This window comes from Myxocyprinus asiaticus, chromosome 30 (assembly GCF_019703515.2).
Source record: "Myxocyprinus asiaticus isolate MX2 ecotype Aquarium Trade chromosome 30, UBuf_Myxa_2, whole genome shotgun sequence".
Classification (NCBI taxonomy): domain Eukaryota; kingdom Metazoa; phylum Chordata; class Actinopteri; order Cypriniformes; family Catostomidae; genus Myxocyprinus; species Myxocyprinus asiaticus.
In genome coordinates, this window is record NC_059373.1 from 36,481,711 (window position 1) to 36,507,987 (window position 26,277).

The window sequence follows — 26,277 nt, forward strand, 5'->3', positions numbered from 1 at the left end:
AAGTTTCTTGGAGAATTTGCCACAGTTCTTCTATCTATTTCGGCTGTCTCAATTGCTTCTGTTTCTTTATGTAATCTCAGACTGACACGATATTCAGTGGAGAGCTCTGTGTGGACCGTGCCATCTGTTGCAGAGCTCCCTGTTCTTCTATTCTATTCTATTTGCAAAAGTAATGTTTGGGAGTCTAAAATGTATTTTTCCTATTGACACACTAAAGCTGAAGATATAAATAACCATCTTAAGACAAATGTTTTTGTGAAACATCTCAAATGCCTAAAACCTTTGCACAGTACTGTGTATATATATATATATATATATATTTTGACCCCAAATCTTAGAACTTGTTAACATTATGCAAATATGAAACAGAAAATAGCATTAATAAATTTAATAACACCAAACAATGTCTATTTATTATTAGATACTACAAGTAAAGTGGCAGTTACTTTTTTGTCTACATCTATGAAGTTACTCAAAAATACATTGAACAGTGTACTTGGTTACACCTCTGCTATGATGAACAGGTTTTCAATTACTGAGTTCAAAGTTATTTTGACATTTTTATGAGACTTAATTAATGCCATGGTGTAAACATTAGAATCATATTTTATTATTTTGTTTTATTAATATTTGAAACAATTTGACCAAATTGGTAAAAAAACAACAAAAAAAAAACAACAATACCTTTAGACCCTCAAGACTGTGTGAAGGTTTAAAATTATATATATATATATATAGAAATTTTTATGCAAAGCACTTTTTTCAGGTTATATGTGTAACCCTTAGAAAACTTCTTGATATTCTTGACTTAAAAAAAATCATATTTGTAATATATATATAGTCATACATTTTTTTTTTTTATGAAACCAAATTAGACAAAGATTACATCTCTCATTTTATCACCTCGGACAATCTTATTTGTCAATGACTCATAAATATTTTAAATACACTGCCATTCTACTTGCATTTTGGTGTGAGACTGGGCTACATGGATATAATGCACCTTGCACATTTCAAAAAACAAATTGCCTTTGATGACCAAAGACAGACAACACATGTGGATTCAATGTTTTTATTTTCATTTAGATACACATTTACACGCATATTATAAAGCAAATATACAAACATCATAAGCTGTTCTGAACAAGTTCGAAATCAATCGGCCCCAGCCTCTGAACTAATATTCATACAGATATGGGCAGGAAGGCTCAAAACATGAGAAAAACAAATGAAAGAAATGAAAGAAACAATAACAAAAGCAGCTTGTTGCATTAGATCAGTTTTTAGAGATTACAGAGCAGCCCCAGAATGGCAGCGGGAATGACGAACAGAAATGAACTCCTGAACAGGACTAGAACAGTGCAAACACATGGGTCAGACACTCGGTGCTCCGAGGCGGCAGAGTCTGTAAATTGCGAGTCTGGTTAAAGTATGCAGGGTTCAAAGGTGAGGAGTCATCATCGGTGAGCCCGAGTGCTGTCTTTGGTAGGCGGTTGGTTGTGTAGTCCCTAACCGTTAAGTGTGTAGCACAGGGACAAGAGGAAACATGCCACGCCGCCTCACTAACATTCAATTCAGCCTCATCCAAATACATTTGAATTTTATAAGACACAAACCAGAGAAACAAACTTGTTTTTTCTATGATCCAAAAGGCACCATGAGTCAAATGCAGATACAAAAATGAAAATCACTTAATCATAAGGTGGTTCAAATGACCTGAATGTGATTACCATCATAGCCTTTGAAATTAAAGTTGATTGATGGTTACACTGTTTAAAGAGGATGCAAACCCCTCTGTTTCATAAATACAAATGAATCAAAGTCCACCTTAGACAGTTCACACCCATATCAGTGTACTTGGCTTGGCTTTTTTTTTTTTTTTTTAAACATTCCTTCTCCGTGACTTATCTCATAGGAATATTTTGGATCTGGTGACAAGTCCTCATGCTACCAGCAGGAGGCGCCCAAACAGCTTCATCCAGCACCTCAACACAGGGCTTCAACAAAACATAAAATAAGCAGTGATGCTAGATGAGAGAAATCTTACTTTCAAAAGAAGCCCAAGAAATTAAAAACGCAATCATTTACAAGAAGGTTCACTGTGGTGAAGGGAAATCTATTGCCTGGTCCCTTATGGGCTGGTCTTTACGAACATCGGATCCCTCCCAACATCCCCCTTGCATTTGAGAAGATGCAGATTTCTCCAACTAAAGCTATATGTTGGGTAACTGAGAGTATGTGTGTGTATATGTCTAGTAAAGGAGCCTGAAAACATGGGTAAATCTCACAAAACCTGTGAAGAACATGCCCAGGTCATATTTCAGCCCCCCCCCCCCCCCCATTATTTAGTTTTATTACAATGCAAAAAACTAAACAATTAATTTTCAATACTATAATGTAACAAATTCTCAAATCCCCCAAATTATCACTATCGTAATGCAAAGAAAACCTGAATTCTCATTAGTGCAATGCGAAAAAAAAAAAAAAGAGATTTAAACAACTTATTCGTTATTTTTTGATGTATTTCCTTAAATTTATGCTGATTTAAATTAAAGAAAAAAATAACAGTATTTTTTCCTGTAATTATACTATATTACTGTATAACAGTAATTATTAAACTAAATTATACAGTAACTAAAAAATTACTGTACACAAGTAATGAGAATACATGAAAATCACCATTGAAAATAATGGGAAATACAAAAATGCATTGCGGTAATGAGAATTTAGGGGGAAGCACCATTTTCCCCTCGGTAATTAGTAATTTTCCAGTAATTACTTAGAAGTTACTTACAGATTGTGGCAGCTTAGTCATACAAATAATGTTACAATGCAAACAAATCCTAATGGTCCTAAAAATAGATTTCATTTTCTTTATCCAAAATATTGTTACTAATTTTGGGGTGAAATATGACCTGAACATGTTCTTCGTGAGATTCATTCCTCACTGTTGAGGTCGTTGATCAGCGCGACCCTGAACACTGAAATAGAGGCATATGTGATTGACAGCTACATCATCATCATGTCAACTTCAGTATCTGTGCATCACTTGCCGCCTTACATTCATCTGTTGCCTTTCCGAATCTTGTCAGAGCTTTAGTCCAACTGTACGCCCAAGCTAACAGGCCCTCATACAACCTGTCAATCAGAAGAGAGCTTTTTTTAACCCTTGCGGAATATCCTGCCCCTGACCAGTGTAAATAGTGGCGTTCCTTCTCCAACATTCGATTAAACAATGGCCGACCTGAAAATACAACCTCCTTGAAACTCATACAAGCTTTTATTTAAAATTCAGTGTGCAATCCTTGGTAATAAAGTGGATGAGGTTAGCTTTGAAAGCTAGCATTTGGGTTAACTCAAACCTGTCTTGTTATATCTCTGTTTGAATACAAGCGTTACGCACAGGGCTAGTCGGCTGAGAAAAGTTGTTATTGTGTCCTTTAGGTGAGCTCGAGCTCGCACTAGCGCCAGCATCCAGATCAGCCGCACAGATTAAACTCATGTTCTCCTCTGCAATGTAGCACAGGGGGCGCTCCGCTGCTCCATCAGTGGTGAGAGGGGCAACCGAAGCCTGGGGGAGACTCGCAGAGGCTGGACAGTTTTCCAACCGGTCGTACTCAACTTCGGGGAGTGGGCTGATCGTTCCGCCCATGTTGGGATGCCGACCATAAGTCTCATAGCAGGGTGGTCTGCAGGCGTCCAGGTCAGAGCAGCTGACCTCAGAGAAGTGGCTGGAGTGCGAGTCGGCCACAGAGGGCAGGCTGCCGCTCAGAGAGGGTGAGTCTAACTCGCTGGAGTTGGTACTACGCTGCTCCAGCAGCTGGGCATCCATGTCTTCACGAGTCTCGTTGATCTTGGTGCCTCCACTCTTCTTTCGCAATTTGCCTTTGCTCTTCTTGCCAGAAGAGGAGGAAGGGGTGGAGGAGGGCTCCAAGACCCAGCGAGAAGAGCCGCACCTGCCCTCGTGGGGGCAGCCGGAGGGACAAATGCTGGCACCGTGGCCCCCACTGCTGCCATCATCCATACTGCTGCTACCACTGTGGTGTCTAAGCTTCCCACGTTTCGATTCCACATCCACCTGCACCTCCATACTGTTCCCATCTCTGTAACAAACGAAAATACGCTTCATTACATTTAAGATAAACAGATGAAATGTTTTGTAAAACTTCAGTCCAATTTTTGCAAATTCAGACTAACAGAGCTATGCAATTGTAGCTCTGCTTCATCCAGCATTTGTACACTTTAATGGCCTCAGGATTGTGCGCATGCTTTGAAAGACAAAGGTGATGCACAACCAGGTGGATTTCATATTTCCTCAGCAGACGATCTTACTTTGAATTGTCCATTACGCATTGCTTCATGTGTACTTGGACAGACAGATGAAAACTGTAGCTTGGTTACGCAAAAACCCAGTTAAGATCAATAATAATTGTGCATGTAAATGTACTGACGAGAGTCACAAATAAAACCTGTTAATTTGCAAAAAAAAACCAGTAAAACATCAGCTATTCACGCAAACAACAGTACTGTGTGTTTTATATGTATTGCTACTATTCTTTAGGGCAGCAACTAATGATTATTTTGATAATTGATTAATCTTCGATTATTTTTACGATTAATCGGATAATTTTTTTTTTATATGATAAAGGCGTACGGATTTTGTTCAATTTACAGTACTGAATTCACGATTCTATACTCACAAAACTTTAAACAAAGCATGAAAATGTAAAGTTTTTATTAATTACTATCATTATTACTTTCAGGACATATGCAAAACAGTTCCTTTATTGTAAAACTTAACAAAAAGTACTGTTTATTAAAGAATAAAATGATCCATTGGGGATGGACTGGGACTAAAAATCAGTCCAGCAGAGGGCAATGGTGACACCAGAATAGAAATATTAATAATTCTGCCCAGCTGAAAAATACATAATTATGTTAAATACATATGCTTGTACACTGTCATTGATTACATACATTAAGCATTTTAAATTAATATTGTAGGTTTTAAAATAGTATCGTCACAGATTACGTTTCTAAATTATTCTTTTCAAAACTATGTGTATCCATGGATCCAGTAAAATAATGTTTGCCAAGGTATAAATTTACTGGTGAAATCAGACATTACATTATCAGGAGGACTATCAAATATCAGGACCCTTATAATTATTATTTAGCATTATACACAGTTTAATATAGTACAATTATCTGTACACGCAGTGCAAATTCTCTCTCGTGCTGATAATAACATTGTTCATTGTATTATGCGCTCGCATGAGGAGGTGAAACCATTTAAAACACTTAATACGGCACACTTTGACCTCTGAGACATCGATGTGATATGCATAAGAGGTGCACAACTGATTATTGAAACTGAAGTCGAGGTATGATGTTGCACAAATTAAATCAAAATGATGGCGCTCCCTTTCTGCATCGCAAACGGTTTGATTGATGCGGATGCACGAGCTCCCTTGCTCAACGCTCAGTGAAGTTTAATGGAGATTCGCATGTGGTAACGAACGGTTTTGCAAAATATGTGGTAACACGCGCCTGATTTTGAATCCATATCATGTATTATAAAACAAAGAAAACAGCAGTAAAATTAAGTTACGCGCTGGAGAGAAGCAACTCTTAAGCACATCAAACAGCACAAGCCCTCTATCAATGCACCTGAAGCAGCAACTGCTCCACATTAAACTGTGTGCTTATTATGATCTTCTTTGAAGTGTTAAGTACTCTCGTGCGCTGGACAACTTGGGTCGTTTTTTTTTCTGCTTCAACTTGTCTCCATTGTTTTTCAAATAAGTCTCATCATGCAACACATTTTCACTGAGCTGTAAAGTAAAGTCACTGACGGAGCTTCTCCGTGCTCGTTGCATATATCCAACTAATCGATATTGAAATTCGTTGTCGATGATTTCCATTATCAATAATTATCTATTTTATCGATTCGTTGTTGCAGCCCTACTATTCTTACACCACTAAAATGGCATTTCTGACTGGATACATGAATGAGTAAACCTAGAACATACTCAAACTGTTGAAGTCAACATGATATGGCACAACCCATTTTACTTCCATAATACGACCTTATTTCCAAGTGAAATAGGATATTCAAGAAGAAAAAAAAAAGTAGTGCTTACTTAGAGGACTTAACTGGATCTAAAAAGTGTTGAAAAGAAGATGGATTGGTTTAGTCAGACTGAAAATATAAAATGTTTTACATTTTAATGAAAAATTCAATGTTGATTATCACAAAAATTAATTTCTACTCGTCCCGCCTTTTCTTTAATAGCAAAAACAAAACGGCTGCAGTGAGGCACTTACAATGAAAATGAATGTGGCCAATTATTGGAGGGTTTGAACAGAAATTTGAAGCTTATAATTTTATAAAAGCACTTGCATTAATTCATCTGTTAAAACTCATGTATTATTTGAGCAGTAAAGTTGTTTAAATTGTCATTTTTACAGTCATTTTAGGGTTTGTTGATATTACATCATCACGGCAACAAAGGTGTAAAATTGGCTATAACTTTTCACAGAAGTTAGTAAGTGATTTTATCACAATAAAATCATGTTAACACATATTGGTTACATCTTGTGGCTATACTTTTGAAACGGTGAATATTTTACACATTACGGATTGGCCCCATTCTTTTCCATTGTAAGTGCCTCACTGTAACCCAGATTTTGCTTTTTTTAAAGAGAGGAGCAAGTCAAAATTATTTTTTGGGGTAATCAATATTATGCCACAAATGCATATTGAACATGGAACATTCCTTTAATGTTACTGCTTTGTTCACAATTGCATCAATATAACTTTTTCAGTTACAACTGCTATAAAACTTCCCAAAACTGTTGCCATTTCATCAATGTGTCCTGTTCATCTCTAAATGGAAAAATTGTGTTTACATCTCACACAAAGGCTGTGTGTGAGAAAGTACCTATTAATTGCATATTAATTTTTTCAGGTATAAGAATACACACCTGTCCAGAGGCAAGTAGGCGTTAAGAATGGATCCAGCCATTGCTTTGGTACTAGCGTTGTCGCTGATTGTCCCCAGACTGACAGTGCCAGACTCCCCACTGAGACTGCAGCGCTCCTTCTGTACATCAGCTTGAACCTCTAACCTGAGAGACAAAAGAAACAGCTATATTAACTCTCATGCATGCACACTCATGCAGAAGTGTTTCAAAACATGCTACCTTCCTAGATGCCACTTTCGGGCATTATAAGCTTCAGAAAGTTTGATTCAAAGATTCAGGAAATGCCTATAATGTCCTAAATGCTGTCTAGGTTTAGAAACAGCCAACAAGGGTGACAATAATCTGAACGGAGAACACGGAATATAAATGTACTGTAAATCTGAGAATTATAGCAACTAAGGCAAATAAAAGGCCTTTTTTTTTGGCATTAATCGGGCACATGATTTATTACAAAGCCTAAAACACATCGACAGCACTAAACATCAAAACGCAGTCTCATTACACCCATAGCAATTGGCCACTTCATTTTTGTAAGTTCTTCTTTTTAAAATTAGCCGCATTTCATTTAATGCTTTTAAATGCCCTATGAACGTTGTAAGCACAAGTAAACACTGCTGTCTCAAATATAGGATTATTTGTAAATGTCAGACCTGTTGAAGCAGTTGACCATGGCACTTCCTGACAGGCTGCCGGTGATGCTGGCCCCAGCGAGGGCCATAGTGCTGGCGTTCTCACTCAGGTTGTCTCTCATAGCTCCGATACGATCCATGTGGCTCCCGCTGGCACTCAGGCTGCCCATTAGACCCCCAACACTGCCCTCGCCGATGCTGGGGTTATGCCTGGTCTCTGCTACTGAAGTGGTGTCTGTGACAGACAGAGAGCATTGTAGTTATTAGGAAGCAATACTGTGCTTTTTAATGTGAGGGATTAAGGGAACTGATGAAATCAGCAGTATAGCTCCATTGATGCACCTTTGTCTCACATTACATATGAGCTTGCTTCCAAACCACATAGCCTACACTGCACATCGGGACAAAAGCTACTTTCTCCCAGCATTACCTGAGCTTCACGGAATTATATGGTGCTTGAGAAATTAAGCTATTTGATCCTTGAGTATCAGAAGCTGCATCTGGAAAAGGCTCATGGTCTGGTAATGTTTGCTACAGTGCTACAGCTGCCAGATGGGAATATAATCAACTCCAATTTCCTAACTTGTTACTTCCTAACTCGAGTGTTAGACTAAACTATTAAACAACAACTACATTTTAACATTTACTGAAGAAAATGCAAGTTGTGCAGTCTAGTAAAAAGTCACCACCACAATGTTAGGGTGTTGTGGGTGGTTGCTAGGGCATTGTTAGGAAGTTACTTACTGGCCCAGTAAGTCAAAAGAAGCCACCCCTTAAATTCTCTATGATATTGTAGTCCAATAGACCATTTCAAGGGAAGTACAGGTCTCTGCAGAACAATAATGGGCATTTCTCAATCTGTGGGTGTTTTCAAATGGGGATGGGTGTTTTTCAACTATCCGATGAAAGTAGGGAATCTCAATGTAGTAGGCAAATCGTGTAGCAGTTGAAGAACACCCATCCTGGTTTGAAAACGCCCAATGATTGGAAACGCCTATTTTTGTTCTGCAGAGACACGAGTCTCTTTCAAAGACTATTCGTCGGTTTAAGGAAGTCGGTTTCCTGATAGTTTCAAACTTATTCAAAACAACAGCGGGAGTCGCTTCATTCATAGTGACTTTAACATGATTAATGTTAACATTAACACGATTGTCATAAAATGTCATTATTAAAATGAGGCTCATGTTGTAAAGTGTCTGGATGCTCCCTGGATGCCTGGAACTAACGGAAATTGAAGTGTTTAGATCTCCAAAAAAGCAACTGCTAATGGACACATAAACCGCTGCAATGAAGCGAGACGGCTGGATACGTGCAGCTAACAACTGTAGCACACATATTATCTCTGGTAGGTGAACGACATTTTTTCCAACTTTGGAAAAAATTTGATACGTTTGTATCTTATGTATCTTTGTAAGTTTGATAGAGCTCTAAAAGTGACTAGATTACTCCCATTATAATGAATGAAGCTGTGCAAGGAATTTACATTTAGTCATATAGCAGACGCCTTTATCCAAAATGAATTACAAATGAGGAACATAAGAAATCCTTATCCTTATCTTGTCCGCAGGTCACGCATCTTGTCTACAGGTCACGCAGACAGCTTCATTGAACAGCTTCACTGATTATAACAGGAGCGATCCAATCACATTAATCTAGAACATCCTGCTACAATTCAAATGGGCTCTCCAGGAAGAGCACTTGAAACTGCAGTGCCTTTCACATGTTTGCATTAAACATGAGCGATGAGAAGAGAAAGTGTGAAATGTGATAGACAAATCATGAGGTAGAGATGGCCAAGACAGACTAGAGAGAAAGAATGAGGCAAAAAGAAGAGATTCTAATAAAAACTGCAGGCTGATAAAGGTTTTGAACCATGTTTGTCATAACAGTTGTTTGACACTGTAATGAAGACTCTTGCGTGATCAGAGGTGTTAACGACAGACATGTGTTTGCCTTCAGTGAGGGTCACTCACCAGTCACAGCTGCTCCGGTGCCCACATTCATTTCGTTCTCATCATCAAACTCAATGCGCACGCCTTTGCCATTCCCAGCAGACACGCCGCAACCACCGCTGCGACACAGGGAGATTGGCACCACGCCGTAGACATACGCCAACATGATGGGCACTCCAATCCCTACATAAATGCACATTATAACATGTTACAAAATACTAACTTTATAGCAGTACAACCACATTTACACTGGATAGCAGATTGCCAACTAGATTTACATTTCCTCAAGTAAATACCAGTGCTTGCAAAGTAGCAACAGAAAAGTGTTACATTTTAAACCATAAATCTACTGCTGTAATTTCAGTCATAAAGTGACTTAGTAAGCAAAAAAGGATGAAAAAGGAAGTTTAAGAGCCTGCTTACCGACAGTGACAGCAGCAACCACTGGAGACACAATCACTGACAGCGTCACGCCGCCTGCTATCACCAGGTTCCTTTTGTGCTTGGAGATGTCCTTACCCTCATAACGATTATGAATCTGAAGCACATGGATTCAAAGAATGATTACAAGCATCGGTCTCACTCCTCATACACATTTATCACTCTATCTAGATTTAATTACACTTTAGTTATTCATGACACAGTTGTGCTCAAAAGTTTGCATACCCTTGGTAATATATGTACCATTTTTAAAGAAAACATGAGTGAGCAGGCAAAACACATTTCTTTTATTTCTTATGGGATTCATATTCAACTGTAGGTTATAACAGAATGGCACAATCATAAAACAAAACATGGTAACAATGAAAAAAATGAAATGACCCCTGTTCAAATGTCTGCATACCTTAGTTCTTAATACTGTGTATTGCCCCCTTTAGCATCAATGACAGCATGCAGTCTTTTGTAATAGTTGTCTATGAGGCCCCAAATTCTTGCAGGTGGTATAGCTGCCCATTCGTCTTGGCAAAATGCCTCCAGGTCATGCAAAGTCTTTGGTCGTCTTGCATGAACCGCACGTTTGAGATCTCCCCAGAGTGGCTCGATGATATTAAGGTCAGGAGACTGTGATGGCCACTCCAGAACCTTCACCTTTTTCTGCTGTAACCACTGGAGGGTCAACTTGGCCTTGTGCTTAGGGTCACTGTCGTGCTGGGAAGTCAAAGAGCGTCCCATGCGCAGCTTTCGTCCCATGCGCTGCATTCATCTTGCCATCAATTTTTACAAGATTCCCCATGCCTTTAGAGCTCACACACCCCAAAAACATCAGTGAGCCACCACCATGCTTCATGTTGGGGATGGTATTCTTTTCACTATAAGCCTTGTTGACCCCTCTCCAAACATAGCGCTTATGGTTGTGACCATAAAGCTCTATTTTGGTCTCTTCACTCCAAATTACAGTGTGCCAGAAGCTGTGAGGCGTGTCAAGGTGTTGTCGGGCATATTGTAACCGGGTTTTTTTTTGTGGCACTGGTGCAGTAAAGGCTTCTTTCTGGCAACTCGACCATGCAACTCATTTTTGTTCAAGTATCATCATATTGTGCTCCTTGAAACAACCACACCGTCTTTTTCCAGAGCAGCCTGTATTTCTCCTGAGGTTACCTGTGGATTTTTCTTTGTATCCCGAACAATTCTTCTGGCAGTTGTAGCTGAAATCTTTCTTGGTCTACCTGACCTTGTCTTGGTATCAAGAGATCCCCAAATTTTCAACTTCTTAATAAGTGATTGAACAGTACTGACTGGCATTTTCAAGGCTTTGGATATCTTTTTATATCCTTTTCCATCTTTATAAAGTTCCATTACCTTGTTACGCAGGTCTTTTGACAGTTCTTTTCTGCTCCCCATGGCTCAGTATATAGCCTGCTCAGTGCATCCATGTGAGAGCTAACAAACTCATTGACTATTTATATATAGACACTAATTGCAATTTAAAAAGTCACAAGTGTGGGCAATTAAACTTTAATTGCCATTTAAACCTGTGTGTGTGTTTCCTTGTGTGTCTGTAACAAGGCCAAACATTCAAGGGTATGTAAACTTTTGATCAGGGCCATTTGGGCGATTTCTGTTATCATTATGATTTAAAAAGGAGCCAAACAACTATGTGATGATAAATGGCTTCATATGATCACTATCCTTAAATAAAAGAACAGTCATATTTTCAAAATCAATGCCAAAATTTCACGATTTCTGCCAGGGTATCCAAACTTTTGAGCACAAATGTTAATTTAATTGGCTGTAATTACAAGAGTCTCTTAAATATCAAACAGGGCTGTGTGTGATGAGACATTTAGGTCATATAATTTCCCAATTCAAAGCTCAGTTAGAATTTGGGTCAGATAAACAGACCATTACAGAAATCCCTTCCTAATGAAATTCAGATTGTACTGTGCATATTTAAAATGTTATTAATCATTGTACAAGTGACCCAGTTTACAGTGGGTTAACCTGGTTCACAGAGACAAGCTGCACATTAAGCCACACATATCTTAATCCAAAAATCAGTACTGAAAAAAATTCAACACTCTATAAATGTTCCCTGCTAAAAAAAAAAAAAAAAAAAAAAAAGGTAAAATCTCAGCTATTTCTATAGTGATTAAAAAAGCACCAGTTCTATGAGGGTTTATAAAAAGTAACTGTTTTTTCAGGCAGTTTAAATAAGGGCCTTTATTATCCTTGTCATAAAAAAAAAAGAATCTCAAGAAACCGGTTTACAAAGAGAAATCGCCTGACGTCTATTTTTCCTCAGTGTAACCCACTCAATTTGATTAAAGACATAATCTAAAGAATTGTGTCGACAAGTTGCGAATCGTGTGATTTTATTTGCACTTGTTCTATATGGTGACAGGAAGAAAATTCTGGAGTATTTGCATGTCATTTGTTTTGTATTGTAATGAGTTACGGCCAAATATATTTGGAATCACAAATATGCAAACATTTAAGACGGAGCGCTTTGCGTTTATAAAGCTCATTATAAATGAACCACACAGAAAATGGTCTGAGTTTGTTTGGAGTGCTCACATGCAGGTCAAAACAGTACCAAAGGAGATGCATGAACTTTCATTTCTTAACCGCATATGCCAAACTCTCAAGCTGGCTTGAAGACCACTGATGCTGCACATCTTGAGATTAACATTCAGTAAAACTTGCAAGCCCAGTCCAAAACTGAACATTTTTTGGTTATTTTTTATATAATAATAATATAACTAAATTATTGCGTATGTAACATAATTTTCTGGACAGGTCAACATGCCATTCTATGCTAAAAAGGAAAAACATCCTGATATGACATAAGGCTAATAAGAACCTGAATTAAACTACCTCTTTTCTCAACATTCACACACTGGGCCACCCACCTTTCTCCCCACATAAACAGGAATCCCGATGACCATTGCAGGTATGGCGATGCCAGCAATCAGTGCAATGCCAACTGGAGCACCTACGAGTGTGCCCAACTGCCACAGGATCTTCTTCTTCCTACTCCATGGCTTTTTACCCCAGAACGTGCACCCTGAAGGACTATGACAGGAACAGACAAATAAGCATCAAACTTAACTGTACTTCACCAATCATATAGAGACAATAAAGAGATTACTTTTCGTTTGTGTGATTTGGCACGTACAAATTGAAGTCTCACAATATCTGTATCATAGTTACTGTGATGTGTCGGTAATACTCAGTTGTGTTCAGCAAACCAACCTTAAGTAGTGCAGGTCTGAGATCTCCTTCATGCATAGCCAGCAGAACTCACAGCCACAAACAGCGCAGGTCATGTGATTACAGCTCCCATCGTTCATCTTAATGATGTAGGCCGCACAGCGGGGACATGGCTTTATATCATCAGCTTTAGAATTCACAGACACATCTGTTTACAACAACTCTCTTGACATGAGGCACGAGATTTATGCTGCATTCCATTTAAAATCACATGTGGAATCATGCTGTTTCATAACATTCATCCATGACAGCATTCCACTGTTTTATCATTAGGAAATGTAGGAACTTAGAAAAAATAGAATGCATCAACAAGTCAATGTTTATAATTAACTGTATTTCTGTGCTGACATGTTTGCGTAATGACATACACCCACATCTTTGCAAAATCACAGTTATGGATTCCCACACAAGTTTCCAAGATGCAAAGTGGCATGAGATTGTAAGAGGTGTGTGTGTGTTTGTGTGGTGGGCTTACCTGCAGCTCCGCTCTCCTGGCTGTAGCTGAGTGAAGATGATCTGAAGGGTCTCAGTCTGAGACTCTGGGCTCTCTGCTGTCGGGCGGCGTCACAGGTCTGGTTGGGGTGCCACAGCTGTTTACAGTGGTAACAGAATTCAGTTCCACAGCCCTCACGACCACATGTGATCTTTGGACAGCTGGCACAACCGAAGGCAATGACTGCATACCTGTCAGTTTAAACACAGACCAAAACACTCGGAGCTGAAAGGATTGCAGGTGTATAGCTGTTAATGTACTAGCATACATGCATGCAAATATACTCATATTGCTAAATATCCTGAATTGCTACTGAATCTACACAGTTACACCTATAGAGTCATCCAATTCATGTAAATGACTCTTATTATACCGTTCTTCGAATGACTCACTCGCATGTCATCGGTTTGTAACGGTCCAAAGAGTGACTCGCTAAATAATAACAGTAATTTGTAAAATAGAAAAATAATATGTGGTGGATTCAAAAACAGAATCCTTTAGAAAACCCTGCAGGAAAATAGTACCAACATAAGTGGATGTTGATAGTCTGATCACTCTAGACTAATTGCCCTGTTCATCAGAAATGATGGCATCATTAATTACAGGCAGCCCTGGACATTCTCAACTGATCATTAATAATGAGAACCCGTTCAACAAAGCTGGTTTGTTCTTGTCCGAAGGGCTGATGGTTGATGGCAAGTCACAAGGGACAGATGGAGTGATCTGAGAAACTGATGACAAGATCACAATCTTAATATCTCAATTCTCATTGTATTCATTTTCAGCTTGATTTAGTCTGAGGGATATTTCTTGCAGAAAAGATGCATAAGTGCCTCTGACAGTCCACATAATGACTACATAAGTTGAAAACAGTTCATGAAAATCTGCTTTCATGTTTATCATTACAGGATATTATGAAAACCTTATAAAAGATCTTTATGTTTGAGTGTGCTTGTGGAATTATCCACAACTTAGATCAACACAAAAGAAGCAACAAACTCTTGGTGCACACTAGATGTCATTGGGTCAACTGTGAGTTTTCTATCTGAGAAAAGCCTCCATTGCATCTACTTCCACGAATAAGAGCTGTCTTTGTTATAAGAGCTGTCCATATTCCTGCATCACTCATGACAGTGTAAGAGTACACGCAATACTTAAGACAAGAGACACCCCCTGTTTGATTTACAAAAAACCCTAACCAAATACGCCTATGTCAAAATGAGGACTGTGACAGCAAAACAAGAAAAAAAAAGTAAACACAAAGAAAGTGGCATGTGCTACACAGTTTGAAATAGCCTATGACACAAATCCTTTGCATGGAATAATATGGATTTTTATGGAAGAAAATTGAGGAAACCTGGATACAGTTTTCCAAGACGGCACATTCTCAGCAAGCAGTACAACAATGAAGGATCAGTACAACCCACTCTGTCTGAAGCTTTGTCTACATCTACTTTGTTACACTAACATTTGAAAACCAGAAAGTCCAAATACTTTTGTCTTCATTTTGAACAGCATATGTGTTGTTTCATCATTTAAAAAAACAAACTTGTGCAAATTTTTGTGCTTGAAAAGTGTGCTTGTGCCATCTTTCTTTAATCTCAATCGACATTATTTGTGGAATAATGTTAATTACAACAGAAAATAATTTAGACTTTAGATTTTGGGAGGGTTGAAAGGCAGAAATGTTTTTAAGGTCGTTTTAGGGTTTATGGTGTTACATCGTCATGGTAACTAAGTTGGATACAACTTTACACAGAAAAAATAAGTAAGGAAAAGACGGTTGTTATCGTAAAATAAACCTAGACAGAGTGATCAAGACCCTGGCCTGTATCACCCAGGCCTGAAGGGGTTTATTTTGCGATAACAGCTGTCTGACTGTACATTATCCCGCTTATTGCGCTACTACTAACAAAATAAATACATACATGGACATTTTTTATTTATTTAATTTTGTTGTTGATTTTTTCCCCTTTTCTCCCCAATTTGGCATGCCCAATTCCCAATGTCCTCTAAGTCCTCATGGTGGCATAGTTGACTCGCCTCAGTCCGGGTGGTGGAGGATGAATCTCAGTTGCCTCCGCGTCTGAGATAGTCAATTTGCGCATCTTATGTTATTGAGCGCGTTACCGCGGAGACCTAGTGTGGAGGCTCACGCTATTCCCACGGCATCCACACACAACTCACCACAAGCCCCACCGAGAGCAAGAACCACATTATAGTGACCACTAGGAGGTTAACCCAATGTGACTCTACCCACCCTAGAAACCGGGCCAACTGGTTGCTTAGGAAGCCTGACTGGAGTCACTCAGCACGCCCTGGATTCGAGGTTACGCTGACTACCACACCTGGAGGCGCCTTTACTTGCTGAGATACCCAGGCCCCATACATGGACATTTTTATGGATTTCCATTGAAATTATGTAATTATGTGAGAAGAAATAGATGAACAGCTGAAATCAGACCTCCAGTTTGAGTCAGAGTTCTGTTGGTGTTGGTCAACGTGGGTGCAGTCTTGTAAATTTTCTCTGAAGGGGGGCTTACTGTCCAAGTCTTTGAAAATCACTGGCTTACGTCTTTTGAAACAGTGAATACTTTAATGTTTACGAATTGGCCCCATTCACAATGCACCAATAATCATGGCACAGTCCAAATCACTGAGATCACATTTTTAACTCATTCTAATGGTTGATGTTAACATTAACTGATGCTCCTGACCCGTATTTGCACGATTTTATGCACTGCGGCCACACGATTGGCTGATTAGATAATCACATGGATGATTGTTGGTGCCAGACGAGCTGGTTTGAGTATTTCTGTAACTGCTGATCTCCTGGGATTTTCACATACAACAGTTTCTAGAGTTTACTCAGAATGGTGCCAAAAACAAAAAAACATCCAGTGAGTGGCAGCTCTGTGGATGGAAACGCCTTGTTGATGAGAGAGGTCAACAAAAAATGGCCAGACTAGTTCAAACTGACAAAGTCTACGGTAACTCAGATAACCCCTCTGTACAATTGTGGTAAGAAGAATATCATCTCAGAATGCTAATGTGATCTCAGTGATTTAGACTGTGGCATGATTGTTGGTGCCAGAAGGGCTGGTTTGAGTATTTCTGTAACTGCTGATCTCCTGGGATTTTCATGTGCAACAGTCTCTAGAGTGTATAGAGAATGGTGCGAAAAAAAAACATCCAGCGAGCAGCAGTTCTGTGGGCGAAAATGGCTTGTTAATGATGGAGGTCAGAGGATAATAGCCAGAATGGTCCAAGCTGACAGGAAGGTGACAGTAACCCAAATAATCACACGTTACAACAGTGCTATGCAGAAAAGCATTTCTGAAAGTAAAACACATCGAACATTGAGGCAGATGGGCTAGAGTACAAGAAGACCCCTCCGGGTACCACTACTGTCAGCTAAGAACAGGAAACTGAGGCTGCAGTGGGTACAGGCTCACCAAAACCAGAACGTAAACGATTGAATAAAAAAAAGATAAAAAAAAATAAATAATAAAATCGCCTGGTCTGACTGCGACATGCAGATGGTAGGCCCACTGCAGCCTCAGCTTTCTGTTCTTGGCTGGCAAAAGTGGAACCCGAAGTGGCCTTCTACTGTTGTAACCCATCCAACTCAAGGTTCGATGTGTTGTGCTTTGTCCACTGTAACAAGTCAAAGTAAATTTTTGTGGTAATCAACATTATGCCACAAATGCTGTCGATTGAGCTTAACTTGTATTGAACCCAGAATATTCCTTTAAATTACTGAGTTTCTACAATTTTAATAGTCTTGGGTGTTAAAACTTCAGCTCGATAGCTGGTTTGCATGCATCCCATGTCTGACCCTACACCATAAATGCTTTCAGCACAATACACAAGTCCCTTTCAGACCAACCATGCAGTCAACGTGTAACAACACACACTAGACCAGCCATCACAAATCAATGTAACTGCAATACCAAATTTCATCTCACTTTACATGAGGTGTCCACCTATCCATTTCCCAGGAACATCTCTATGATGGTCCCTCAAAACAGGTAAGCCTTACAATCACCATTAAAATACACCTTGATACCTTTAAAATATATGATATAAACACAGTACAATTTACTACTAATCACAGCAACTAACCTGCCATGACATGTTCCCCTTTTAAAGATAGTACCTGGTCTTGCCTTACAGTCTTGTTGGTTTACTTACAAATAATCTATCATTTAATTTCAGTTTACAACCTGGAGAAAAGTTATTGTCACACACAACAAGCACATTCTTCTAAGTGAGTGGTATAATGTTGCCTGCTGGGAAAATAAACAAATGTAAATTATTGCCCAAACAAGGACAAGAGAAAATGGGCAGCTCAAAAGGTCGTGTTATCATTGAAAACCAGGGCACAGCTGGGTGTAGATCTGTGCAGAGATGAGTGCATAGCATGACAAGATATGCTTGCCAGGCTCTCCACTGGCCTGATAAAAGATTCTATTCAGGACGTCCGATTAGGTGAGTTATGAAGTAGTATGTGTCTACAGAGGGTCCTGCAGTATTTAATTATATTTCAACATTTATGCACATTTCTACTTACTACCCAGTGCCTATGTTTAGTTTTGTTCAGTGGTGTTTTTTTCTACATCTTGAGTAACGAAAGATGAAAAATAAAACCAATAAAGGACATAACGCAAAGACATCGCAACAGCGGCCTGCTGCAGCTCATCCGCCCTCGGCCCAGAGTGATTCAGCAGCCAGCCCGGATGAGCAGACTGTGCTCATGACGAATCTGAATGTCAATATGGCCCTTAAAGCTGAAATAATTTCATCGCTTCATAGTGAACTGGCAGAAATATTTTGCTCTGAGTTACGGTCCATGCTGGGAGATGACTTCACGACCATTAAAAGTGAGCTACAGGCCATGAAAGAGGAATATTCTAACAGTATGGTCACGTGCAGGCTGACATGTCAACTCTGAAAAGTACGGTTAAGGATAAGGAACAGTCTCTTCCTGACGATATCACCATACTACAAGAGAAAGTGGAGTCTCTTTCTGTGGCCTTGGTAAAACTGGAAGTGCAAAGACCTGGAAGCCAGATCTCGCCGTAACAATATAAGGATTATTGGAGTTCCAGAGGATAGGACCTCTACTGCCTCCGTGGCTACCAAGCTACTAAAGGAGGCACTTAATTTTGACAAAGACATAATGATCGACAGATCGCATCACACATTGCAGCCAAAGCCCAAACCGGAGGAGCGACCACAAGCCATTGTGGCAAGATTGCATTATCACTCGGATTGTGTTGCCATTCTACGTCGGGCTAGGGAGATGAGACAGTTCAAAGTCTCTATGAGAATAAACATTTTCCCAGATCTCACTGCAAAGACTGCTCGAGCCCGATAAGTATTCAACGATGTTCGCCTGCAACTTCGCAAAATTCCTGGGGTCAAGTTTGGATTTCTTTATCAGGCTAGGCCGCGTGTTACTTAAAATGGTGTGGAGAAGCTGTTTAACACCAGATCTGGCTAAAATTTATGTCAGTTCCTTACTATTCCGTGAGAATGAGTCAGATGAATGTTTAAATGCGTCATGTACATGGAGTGAGTTAGCCCTTTGACATTATGTTTTGGGCATTGGACTACTGCAAATGGGACACTCTTCACATATTTTTATGGTTATAATAGTGTCTCACGTTCAAACGATATCTTATGTGTTCAGTGTCTAATTATGTGTCAAATATGGTTATTGTTATCTTGTTTTCTGCATAAGTGCCTTGTTAATGGCTGAGCTGGGTTAAAGTGCTTTTGTTTAAATATCTGATCTAAGATATTAAATATATCTATGCTTTTTTATTGGACTATATATTCTGCAGATCTCCGTCCTCTGTTCGAGGTTCTCTAGTCATAAGCACTAAGTGTAGGGGATGGCTCCATTTGGAGTCGGCACAGAGGTTTGCATCGTTTGGGGATGCGGATATTGAATGTGCGGGGGTTTGTTTGTTCTGATGGTTTTTTTTTCTTCTTTCTTATTCCTTTCTCTTGTTTTGCCCCTTCTCTGTTATGTTTATTCTCTTCTTTTATTTTCTGTCTTACAGGAGGTTATATATTTTTCTCATTTTGAGGGGTTTGGGATAGTAAAGTAAATGGCTAATACTCATGGTAATTTGTGTAACCCAGACTGCTCCACAGTTAGGTTTCTAACTTGGAACATTAAAGGTATGGGTAACCCTGTCAAAAGATCAAAGATATATTCACATCTGAAAAGATTAAATACTGATATCGTTTTTTTTTTTTTTTTACAGGAGACATTTGAGAAACCAAGATCATTTGAAGCTTAAGTGCCCTTGGGTAGGTGAAACTTTTCACTCAAATTTTATTCTAGAGCCATAGGGGTTGTGATAATTAATACAAGAGTCCAATTTTCCTCCACTAAGGTAATAGCTGATAAGAATGGAAGGTATTTGATTATTGAAGGCATGTTATCACAAAATCCTGTGCTCCTCATCAATGTATACGCACCAAATTTAGATGATCCAGATTTTATAAACCGATTATTTGAAATTCTTCCCTCCCTAAATAGCCACTTGCTGATATTTGCTGGAGATCTTAATTGTGTGATCGATTCTACCCTGGATCCCTCCAGTCCCGGACAGTAACACCAGTAATCCATGTCTAATAGTAGAGTTTATGTCCAGGAATGGTTGCGTTGATCCATTTTATAACCCTCAAGCTAAGGTATTTTAGTACATCAGTCGTACTAATCCCTTTTCTCCCCATTTGGAATGCCCAATTGCCACTACTTAGTAGGTCCTCATGGTGGCGTGGTTACTCACCTCAATCCGGGTGGTGGAGGACAATTCTCAGTTGCCTCCACTTCTGAGACAGTCAGTCTGTGCATCTTATCACGTGGCTCACTGTGCATGACACCGCAGAGACTCCTAGCATGTGGAGGCTCATGCTACCCTCCACGATCCACGCACAACTTACCACGCGCCCCATTGAGAGCGAGAACCCCTAAGCGCGATCACAAGCAGGTTACCCCATGTGACTCTACCCTCCCTAGCAACCGGGCCAATTTGATTGCTTAGGAGACCTGGCTGGAGTCACTCAGCATGCCCTGGATTCGAACTCGCAACTCCAGGGGTGGTAGACAGCGTCAATACTCGCTGAGCTACCCAGGCCCCCCACTGATTATTTTTTTTTTTATAGATAGTTCTCTAATTCCTAAAGTAACATCTGCTTCTTACCATGCCATTGTAATTTCTAATCATGCCCCTCTCAGTGTAGACATCCAGCTGTCTGTGCGGCCTCGATATTCATCGTCATGGAAGTTAAACTCTTCTTTTGTTTGATGAAGAATTAATTGATTTTATTTCAATCTCAGTTGATAATTTCATAGCTACAAATCAGGATGGTGTGGTTTCTTATTCACTACTGTGGGAAACACTTAAAGCATACCTTCAGGGATAGATTATTTCTTATTACGCAAAGTTAAATAGACTTCATACTGCCAGAATACGAGAGCTCACCTCTGATATTTTCCAAATTGACCAGCAGCTGGCCAATTCCCTTCACAGTATCAGCTTAAAAGCCATCTAGATCTGCAAGCTGAACTCGATCTTATCCTGACAACTGATGCCAAGCAGCTTTTATCGCACTCTCTTAGTTCTTATTATGAATATGGCAATAAAGCTATTCAGTTTCTAGCACACCAGTTAAGATGTCAGGCAGCCAGTCGACTGATCCCTCAGATTCAGGATTCATCTGGTAATTTGGTATCTGATCCTGAAGGTATTTATAACATTTTCAAATCTTTCTATTCCACTCTATATACATCTGAATCTCCATCTGACACTCATGATATGACCTCTTTTTTAAAGAATTTAAATGTCACCACAATTGACTCAGTTGTTGAAAAAGATTTTGAAGCTCCTTTAGACATTAGAAATTACACAGGCAATTAAAATGATGCAAAGTAACAAATTTCCAGGGCCCGATGGCTTTCCTGTCGAGTTTTTTAAAGAAATTTCAGATTAAATTGTCCCCATTACTTTTGTCTGTGTATACGGAAGCCCTAGAGCGAGGCTCCTTACCAGAGACGCTTACACAAGCATCCATAATTCATCTTCTATAAAAGGATAAGGATCCAAAGTCTTGTAGTTCCTATAGGTCACTCTCACTATAAAATGCAGATGCCAAGATTTTAGCCAAAGTATTGGTTTTTTGGCTTGAAAAGACACTTCCAAATATTATATCTGAGAAGCAAACTGGTTTTATCAGAGGGAGAGTTATTTTCACTCTTCTAAATATAATTAATTCCAAACATTCTTCAACAACTCCTGAGGTTGTAATTTCACTCAACGCAGAAAAACTGTTTGACCGAATAGAGTAGGAGAATCTTTTATCTATTTTGGAAAAATTCTGCTCTTTTTCTAGTTATAAAATAAATCTTCATAAGAGTGAGTTCTACAGTCAGATGTTCCATTCAGTTGTCAGATGTTCCACTCAAATTAAGTAGATCTGGATCCAGGTACCTTGGCATCAATATCACTAGATCCTACCTTCTCTTTTATCTGCTAATTTTTCCCCTTTGTTGGACCAGACTTAAGTCTGACTTTCAAAGATGGAGCAATTTACCTTTATCATTGATAGGTAGAATTAATGTGATGAAAATGTCTTGCCTAAATATATTTTCTTCTTTCAGTGCATTCCCTTGTTTCTCCCTAATCACTTTAAAATCTATTGATCAAATTGTTATAAATGTTTTGTGGAATGGTAAAGTGCCCAGAATTCAGAAATCATTGCTTCAAAGATGTCAGCTCAGAGGTGGGCTGTCTCTACCCAATTTTAAGTTTTATTATTGGTCAGAAAATATTCACAAGCTTACATTTTGTTTCTGTTCATCCAGTGCCCCATGGTGTAGACTGGAGGCAAACTCATGTATAGCTACCTCTTTGTTGGCTTTGCTTACTTCACCCTTACCCTGTAATCCTTCTCACTTTACACAGAATCCAGTAATTTTATATACCCTTCGGATTTGGTGCCAGTTCAGGCGACATGTCAAATTTTGCTTCTGCCTCTGTATTAATGCCATTACTCGAGAACCATATGTTTCCTCCATCTCTTACAGATTCTGTTTTTAGGCTGTGGCATGCGAAAGGTTTAATATTTTTTCAAGACCTGTATCAGGATAGCTCTTTTTGTAACTTTGCACAGCTGTCTTCTGAATTGGATTGCCAGTATCCCATCTGTTTCAGTTTTTACAGATTAGATATTGCTCCGTTTTTCTTTTTCCAAATTTCCCCTCTTCACCCCCTAAGCAAGTCTGGGAAGATTTTCTGCAGCTTAATCCTCACCACAAGTCACTAATTTCAAGAATTTATGGTCAACTTTTAGATTTAGATGACTGCTTTCTTAACAAAACTAAAAGTGTGAGAGTGTGAACTGTGAAAACTTTGAAGAGGAATGGTCGGTAGGTGCATTGGACAGAATACGTACTAGTACAATATGTGATCGACTTGGTCTCATTCAGTTTAAAATATTACACAGAGTTCATTTTTCAAAGGCCCGGCTATCTGAAATTTATTCTACTATAAAGGACAGATGTGATTGGTGTCATGCATCTCAGTGTAATTTGTCATATGTTTTGCTTGACATATGCTGCGAGGTTAATTATTTTACAATTATGTCTGTAGTGCTCAAAGTTAGTATTGATGTTTGTCCTGCTATTGCAATTTTGGGGTTCTAACTCTAAGAAATTGGATATGTTCGCATTTACCTCTTAGCTAGGCATAGTATTTTATTCTACTGGAAAACTAACAAGCCTCCAACTATATCTCAATGGCTTGTAGATATCATGTTCTTTCTTAAACTGGAAAAAATGTGATGTTCTAGGAAAAGTAATTCAGGTAAATTTCTTAATAAATGGCATTCTTTTATAACTTATTTTAAATCTCTTAAAACCCTGACTCCTGTCTAATCTTTCTTCTTCCCTTCTTTTGTTTAATTTTTTTTTCTCTCTCTCTCTTTTCTTAGTGGGCATGTTTTTTTCTCCTCTATTACAGTGGGGGTGCGTTGTGATGGGTGTATACTGTATGTTTATGTATTTGTATTTATACATGTGTATTTTTGTATATACAATATTTGTATAATACTGATTATTTTGCAATAAAAAAATGTGAACATAAAAGATTATATTCAAACTGACAGTGTCACCAGTGCCAGACCTCCAAAAGCACTGACCACAACACAATACTGTTGCTTTGGCTTGTGCTAGCTTCAGATGACATACCAATTTGCCTCAGAGTCTGAGCATAAAGAGGTTCAACAAGGGAAAAGGCTGAATTCCTGAACAAGTGCAAAAAAGTAAATGACAGAATTTGTACTGTATTTTTGGGTGAACAATCCATTCAACCAATTGCACTGTTTATCTCTGTTATATCACTTTTTGCCAACATAATCAATTACACTCCAACAGTCAAGGTAGGGGAGTCATTTATAAATAACACACAAACACAAAGGCCACAACCTATTCAAGACTCACATGCCAAAGCAAACACCCAACAAATGTGCAAATACACACAGACACAGCAGCTGTGCCAACACACAAAGCAGCTGTGACAACATTCACAGCCAGGTAGTTAAACCCATAGCCACTATTTAGACTTAGCTGGGAAAAAATATGTCATGGAAACCCAGACTCTCGTCGTGCTGCTGTGGCAACAGGATGTGTTGAGTGTTGTATTGATGACATAATGCAACAGTATCAAATATATAACGTTTTGATAATGAAAATTTACTGCATCGATAATAGAATACAAAAGTTCTATATACTGATTAGAATTACAATACAATGCATCCAGAAAGTATTCACAGCGCTTCACTTTTTCCACATTTTGTTATGTTACAACCTTATTCCAAAATGGATTAAATTCATTATTTTCCTCAAAATTCTACAAACAATACCCCATAATGACAACGTGAAAGTAGTTTGTTTGAAATCTTTGCAAATTTATTAAAAATAAAAAACGAAAAAAAATCACATGTACATAAGTATTCACAGATTTTGCCATGACACTCAAAATTGAGCTCAGGTGCATTCTGTTTCCACTGATCATCCTTGAGATGTTTCTACAACTTGATTGGAGTCCAGCTGTGGTAAATTCAGTTGATTGGACATGATTTGGAAAGGCACACACCTGTCTATATAAGGTCCCACAGTTAACAGTGCATGTCAGAACACAAACCAAGCCATGAAGTCCAAGGAATTGTCTGTAGACCTCCGAGACAGGATTGTATCGAGGCACAGATCTGGTGAAGGGTACAGAAAAATTTCTGCAGCATTGAAGGTCCCAATGAGCACAGTGGCCTCCATCATCTGTAAATGGAAGAAGTTTGGAACCACCAGGACTCTTCCTAGAGCTGGCCGCCTGGCCAAACTGAGCGATCGGGGGAGAAGGGCCTTAGTCAGGGAGGTGACCAAGAACCCGATGGTCACTCTGACAGAGCTCCAGCGTTTCTCTGTGGCGAGAGGAGAAACTTCCAGAAGAACAACCATCTGTGCAGCACTCCACCAATCAGGCCTGTATGGTAGAGTGGCCAAACGGAAGCCACTCCTCAGTAAAAGGCACATGACAGCCCACCTGGAGTTTGCCAAAAGGCACCTGAAGGACTCTCAGACCATGAGAAACAAAATTCTCTGGTCTGATGAAACAAAGATTGAACTCTTTGGCCTGAATGGCAAGCGTCATGTCTGGAGGAAACCAGGCACCGCTCATCAGCTGGCCAATACCATCCCTACAGTGAAGCATGGTGGTGGCAGCATCATGCTGTGGGGATGTTTTTCAGCGGCAGGATCTGGGAGACTAGTCAGGATTGAGGGAAAGATGAATGCAGCAATGTACAGAGACATCCTTGATGAAAACCTGCTCCAGAGCGCTCTGGACCTCAGACTGGGGCAAAAGTTCATCTTCCAACAGGACAACGACCCTAAGCACACAGCCAAGATAACAAAGGAATGGACAACTCTGTGAATGTCCTTGAGTGGCCCAGCCAGAGCCCAGACTTGAACCCGATTGAACATCTCTGGAGAGATCTGAAAATGGCTGTGGACCGACGCTGCCCATCCAACCTGATGGAGCTTGAGAGGTCCTGCAAAGAAGAATGGGAGAAACTGCCCAAAAATAGGTGTGCCAAGCTTGTAGCATCATACTCAAGAAGACTTGAGGCTGTAATTGGTGCCAAAGGTGCTTCAACAAAGTATTGAGCAAAGGCTGTGAATACTTATGTACATGTGATTTTTTTTCGTTTTTTATTTTTAATAAATTTGCAAAGATTTCAAACAAACTTCTTTCACGTTGTCATTATGGGGTATTGTTTGTAGAATTTTGAGGAAAATAATGAATTTAATCCATTTTGGAATAAGGCTGTAACATAACAAAATGTGGAAAAAGTGAAGCGCTGTGAATACTTTCCGGATGCACTGTAGACCTTATTCACTGTGAATAAGTGAATGTTTGGGGGGAGGGGT

The 26,277-nt window shown here is 39.2% G+C and overlaps 1 protein-coding gene across 1 annotated transcript in view; it reads right to left on the bottom strand.

The window, feature by feature from the left end:
• Nucleotides 1–1,058: 1,058 nt before the first annotated feature.
• Nucleotides 1,059–26,277, bottom strand: part of LOC127420692 (E3 ubiquitin-protein ligase RNF19A-like) — a 74,834-nt gene continuing 49,615 nt past the window's right edge. Inside the window, exons 3-10 of the mRNA XM_051663172.1 lie at nucleotides 13,755–13,963; nucleotides 13,262–13,406; nucleotides 12,919–13,081; nucleotides 9,992–10,106; nucleotides 9,590–9,751; nucleotides 7,638–7,851; nucleotides 6,988–7,131; nucleotides 1,059–4,103 (exon numbers count right to left, since the gene is read on the bottom strand). Coding sequence (XP_051519132.1) covers nucleotides 3,371–4,103; nucleotides 6,988–7,131; nucleotides 7,638–7,851; nucleotides 9,590–9,751; nucleotides 9,992–10,106; nucleotides 12,919–13,081; nucleotides 13,262–13,406; nucleotides 13,755–13,963 — 1,885 coding nt within the window. The 3' untranslated portion in view covers nucleotides 1,059–3,370. The remainder of the gene's footprint in view (nucleotides 4,104–6,987; nucleotides 7,132–7,637; nucleotides 7,852–9,589; nucleotides 9,752–9,991; nucleotides 10,107–12,918; nucleotides 13,082–13,261; nucleotides 13,407–13,754; nucleotides 13,964–26,277) is intronic.